Genomic DNA, 6,033 nt, shown 5'->3' on the forward strand with positions numbered 1-6,033 from the left:
CAGACATGAGTGAATGTAGCCAGAATACACTACATAAATTCTCCAAGAAACCATCCATGAGCAAAAAAGTGCTTCTGAATAGCTTTATGGCCTTCGGCTGTTGCACAGCAAATTTATCTGACAATTCTATGACTCTATTAGCAGGACTAATGGCTTGTTCTATGCCATTAAAAAGCCAAATGTCACTTTTGAAGGCTCATGTACACAAAGTCTGAAACATATAGATTTCTAACAAATCTTAAATTTCCTTCAGTAGGAAGTATTTTATCCAGCATTATGTCACAATTAAATTTGAAATGTAACAGAAAAATTGTTTCAACTAATAACTGAATGATTTAAAATATACTGTTTTTTTTCCTGGCCTCCTGATAATAAATGTTAAGAGCTGCAAAAGTAATTAAACTTTGCACATTACAAGTTTAAATTAACATTGAGATAAGCTGAGTGAAATCTTAGGGGAATTTTAGGCAGCATTATTGTTGATAGGCATTCTGTAGAAATTGATAGTTATTCTGTGGAAATCAGTATGCAAAGCTAATAGCCATTAAAGGTCTATTTAAAATGGTAGAATAAGTGAAATATATGCATTTCAGTCTTAGACAATGAGCCCAGTTTTCAAATATAGCCAACTGAATAGAACATCCAAAATCTGCATTTGGACACTAGATCAGTGTTTAGAGCCATACATCGCTGTTTTATCTGCCAAAATGCTGATTTTGGTGTCCAGCTCTGTGCTCCAGACTTCCTATTAAGGCAACCATATTTGGTAAGGGGATCCTCTATGTTTAAAATGTTTGGGGCTTTTAAAAAAATAATTATTTAATGTTAACTAGATTTCAGTGGCACTGTTAAACTTGAAATCACTCTTTCCCTTTCCCCATCATCAGGTTCCAACCACCATGGAAATGTTCTGCTGTTATGGGCCTGTGGTCCCCAGTGGTTATGGTGCATGTTATAACCCACAGCCAGAGCATATATTATTCTGCATCTCAAGCTTTAAAGAATGTAAAGAGACCTCCTCAGTCATGTTTGCTAAAGCTGTGGAAGAAAGTCTCATGGAAATGAGAGATTTGTGCAGCAAATGCAACTCTACTACGACAAAATCACTGTCTAAACAAGAAACAGCTGCAAAATCTCAAAATGGACGCAAGCTCTAACTGTCTGTGTGACTTATTTTCCTGCAACCTTTCCTTTCCCCCACTCTGCAAATCCTTATGAAGAAACAATGATACAACTGTTCAAAGGCAAGGTATAATGAGAAATATTTTATTGTAGAACAAAAATGCAGCTTGTTTTAGGTCTGAGTATCATTTATCAATATGAAAGCTAGAATACTATAACACTGAAGTATCAGAGGAGTAGCCGTGTAAGTCTGGATCTGTAAAAAGCAACAGAGAGTCCTGTGGCACCTTTAAGACTAACAGATGTATTGGAGCATAAGCTTTTGTGGGTGAATACTCACTTCGTCAGATGCATGCTCCAATACATCTGTTAGTCTTAAAGGTGCCACAGGACTCTCTATAACACTGAAGTTTCAGTTTTTTTGCTCTAGAGTCAGCAATAACGATTGGTTTAGTTGAACTGAAGATGGCAATAATATGGAACCATACTGTACCACCATTCCTATCAATATGCAAAAGTAGTTTTAACATCCATCTTTATTCTGACCTTGACTAGCCCCAAGCACACATCTGTTCCTAGTAAAGCCAAGAATAATCTACATGGGGTCTTTGCATCAGAGGAGCTCCGCATGCATAGCAGTACATCAGAGTCAAGTGAAGCAGAGAGAATTTTGCCCTAAATTAATTCATGTACTTATTTCCTCCTCTTACTGGGTGAAATACATCCCTTTATAGAGGCCCAGCACAAGGCTTATATGCCTGTCCCACTAAATCCTTTTGTCAGCTTTCTGCAGAGGAATGAATTTCAGTCACATGACTAACAGTAGAGCTGCATGCAACCATAAGAAATTCAAGAGTTACAAATACCTGGAGTAGAGAGGTAGGCATTTAAATGTGCTCTACAAGATGCAGAAGTCCTCACTATAGAAGTAACAGACATGATCCATTTTTAAGAATACTTTTCACTGGTTCTAACCTCTGATTATCCCGTTTGTTTTGTTTTTAGATGCAGACAGTAGTGATTCATACACAATAGATACTGTAGAGCATTTTAGTCTTGCATTGAGTATGTGTCTTAAATAAACCATTTGCTTCAATGTTATTTAATATAGTTAACTAAATGGTAAGAACAATATACCACCAGTACAACTTTTGGAACAATATATTTTGGGAGTGGGGGAACCTGAGCCTCTCCCCCCCTCCATACTTTCCATGTCTGTTTCAGTGACTCTCTGACTGAAAGACACAGCTAGTTCAGCCTAGAGATTTTCAATCCTGATTCCTACCCAACTCTCAGCGTAATCAATAGAAAGACTCTTGTTAATTGAATTAGGAGCAGGAGGAGACCCATAGTTAGCCAGAAAAGTCACTCTCAGGAGTTTAGCCAGGGATGTTTAGTTGGACAAGAGGGAGTAGAGATCTGTGCTTTCTCCTCCCATTGAAATGAATGCCTGTTCTCATCATTCATAGCCCTAAGAGCATGGGACCAGATATGATTCTGTACATCAAACTAACTGGATAGCTGTAAGGATAATTATAGTTTATTTAATTAAGTTTAGAAACCAACCCAGTAAAGTGCATATGCGCATGCTTAGCTTTTAACATGAGCAGTGTCATTAACTTTATTGGAACTATTCATGTACTTCCAGTTAAGTACATGCTGAGGTACTCCGCTGGATGAGGGCTATAAAGGGCTCTATTACATTTAAGCACTGTGGGCCTATTCCTCAACTTGTGTAATTAATTTACAGTGGCTGAGGATGTGGTCCCATATTTTAATGCGTATTTGCTGCTTAAAAAAAGCAGTTTCATTACAGCACAGAACTGCCTTCAGTCAATAGTAGAAAGGGAGACTATTTTTAAAGTATTAAATAATACTATGGCATGATTTTGCTCCAAAATTAATATAACAAAAATTACATTAACTATGTAGCAAGTTTGTTGTCTAGCAATTAACCTTTTTTATTGTTTTAATTTGCTGTTTAAAATGTGACTTTACATTTTGTTTTCATACTGCTGCTATGAGAATTACCTTGAAACATTCTCAATATAATCTTGCTTTGTTCTATGTCACTATGAAGGCAGTCTGCACTTTTAATACAAACTTGACACCAAAATATCTTGATTTTTTTATCACAAAATTGTCTCTGAGTTTTTTGAAACTATGACCATGTTCCAAGTTTGCTAATTTATAGAAAATGTGGTTATGATTATTTCTGATTAGAGATATTTAAGATTGAAATCTGTCAAAATGTAAAATAATTTTTCCAATGTGTATTTCAAAGTATTACTTGTACACCTTTTTTGGCACAAGCAAATGCCATAAAATAGCTCAGACTAATTATTATGTACTCAGCATACAACTGTATGCATTGAAATTCAGATTGGATAAAAAAATCATAGCACTTTATAATATTCATTTACTATTAATTGACAGGCAGAAAAAACTGACCACAAAAGTATGCATCATTCATCTGCAGATGCTTTTATTTTCCTCGCTGCAAACTGATTAACAATGGAAGGTTTTTTCATCATCCTTTCATTTGAATAAGAAATCAACAGCCACCAATATTTACTGATTGCTGAGTACCACCAATTACTGAATGATTCCAGGCTTAGATATATTGACCTGTTTTTCCTATTCATCTGCTTTTCACATCACTAAATCCTTATATGCCACCATGGATGATGTAGCAGAGCATTTAAGTACATACTTAATATTAACTACTCATATGCTTAAAGTTAATCATGTACTGAAGTACCTTACTGAATCAGGGTCTCTGTGCACAAGAAATGCAGAGTTTGTACTTAATGTATGCAAATTGGATAAAACTTCATAGCAACTGTGATGTTACAGTCCAGCCTCTCAGTTAACTAATCACCATGTTCTTTGAAACTGTGTTGCAGTGGAATATTTTGTGGCTTTCAGGAAGTGGTTAGTTTTGGTTAATGTATTTAAAATTAGTTGTTTTAGACCAGTAGAATAAAATGTTGTTCTGCAGCTTTAAAACACAATCTCAGCATATGCATCTATGCAAAGCAAACCAAAAACTATTACATATTATTCAACTACAAAGCTGTGAATAGATCACTCATACCAAGTATTTTGAGAATGTTGTTTGGCAGGATCAATTCAATATAATTACATTAATATAACAAGTGGCAATGATTTATTATAAACATGTTGATGACACTTGAAATCCACCTGTTAACTGCAAAATGGTTTAGGATGGTAAGGTTTCATGCAATATATACCAACATATACTGTATATAGGCTTGGCAAAATTATTTTTTAAATAATTTTGATTGATATCTGCTTATTTTAAGCATTTTGTCACTATTAATTTAAATTTTCACAGTTGCACAAAATTATGGGTTTTAAGTATTTTTAATTTTTATCTATTTAAATTTTCAGAGTTGCAGGAAAATGGGGGAAGTCAGACAATTATTTAATGACTGTAGAAACAGATTCAAAAAGTTAAAGCTATATAACGATTAAAAAATAAACTGTCAACATCAAATGTCAACATATACAAAATAAATATCCATAAATCAAACTCTAACAAGTTCTCAGCAACGTTTTTCGTCCTTTGCCTATATTTAAATTTTGATTCTGATCATCCATGGAAATATTTTTTCATCAGTTTGTGTGTGTAAGGGGAAATCAATGTTTACTGATAAAAATCTAATCCTCCCAAGCCTATACACATGTTTACCCACCCACTCACCCAATGCTGGACTGTGCTCAAAGATATTTATGGACTGATATCTCACTTAAAAAGAGGATTCTCGTGAATATAAAAATCCACAATGAACAAACAGAAGTGGGAGAAATCTTAATGGCGATGCATTTGAAGGGATAAAATACTGCTGGCATTACCCCTGTGAGTAGTCTCAGTGACACTATGCATGTAAGTTCAGCAGGAAATGGCTATAACAATGTATCTGAACCTTTTATGGTATGTGAATTACAAGAATACAAAATTAATATTTTAGTGACATTTTTATTTTTATAACATAGTATAGATTTATGGCAAATGTAAATGTGTATTTATAGCATCTTAATTTTGTTTCTGTTCTAAGTTTTATGCTTTAAGGAAACAAATATCTATATCTAGATATATATATATATAATTGAAGTAAACTGTATATTGGTACTATGAACTCAGAATATTTAAATAGTAAAAATCTGTGTCCAATAAAAAGTATTGCAAGAAAAGACCTGATTGTGTTTATTTAAATCATACAGACAGCAGTTATTTTAGCCTCATTTCTTACTTAAGCAAATATGTTAAAACTATATGCTATGATGTCTTCATCTTTTCCATCTGACGTACTTTCAGTGCTGCCAAGGTATGTGAAATATCAGACCTCTTCTATGTTAGTCCCAGAAAGCGTTATTGGTGTTTCTTGTTGTGTGTTGATTCCTTGGTTCTAGTTTTCTCGGTGTTGATTTTGAACCCTACTAATTGTGCATAGGCTTGGAAAGCATTTGTTTTGGCTTTAACGTCTCTATGGATATGGGATAGCAAATTGATGTAATGTGCAAAGTCAAGGTTGTCAGGAATCAGGGCTTGCAGCCAAGCCTGGGACCAGCTAAACACCCTGATTGACCACACTCCCTGACTGACTGAGAGGCATCACCAGGCTTGCTCTTTAGCCCAGAAGCAGCACCAGGCCAGCGGCTGCTCAACGCTTATGCCTGCCACTGTGATTGCTCCAATACATGCCTTGCTCCTGTTCTGCTCTGTTCCTGACACTGATCTGACCCTTGGCTCTGATTGCGGCTCTGATCCTTGGTACTGTTTCTGGCCTCTGCCTCCAATTCCGACCACTAGACCTGGCCGCCCACACCCCTGTCTGTGACAAAGGTCTTCTAACTTCTGTGTAAAAGTTCATTGTATGCCCCTGG

General features: G+C 35.4%; 1 protein-coding gene across 1 annotated transcript in view; it reads left to right on the forward strand.

The window, feature by feature from the left end:
• The window catches only part of CHAT (choline O-acetyltransferase), a 47,615-nt gene extending 46,331 nt beyond the window's left edge, over positions 1-1,284 (forward strand). The window contains exon 15 of the mRNA XM_005294017.4: positions 888-1,284. Coding sequence (XP_005294074.2) covers positions 888-1,157 — 270 coding nt within the window. The 3' untranslated portion in view covers positions 1,158-1,284. The remainder of the gene's footprint in view (positions 1-887) is intronic.
• The last annotated feature ends 4,749 nt before the right edge of the window (positions 1,285-6,033 follow it).

Source organism: Chrysemys picta, chromosome 7 (assembly GCF_011386835.1).
Source record: "Chrysemys picta bellii isolate R12L10 chromosome 7, ASM1138683v2, whole genome shotgun sequence".
Classification (NCBI taxonomy): domain Eukaryota; kingdom Metazoa; phylum Chordata; order Testudines; family Emydidae; genus Chrysemys; species Chrysemys picta.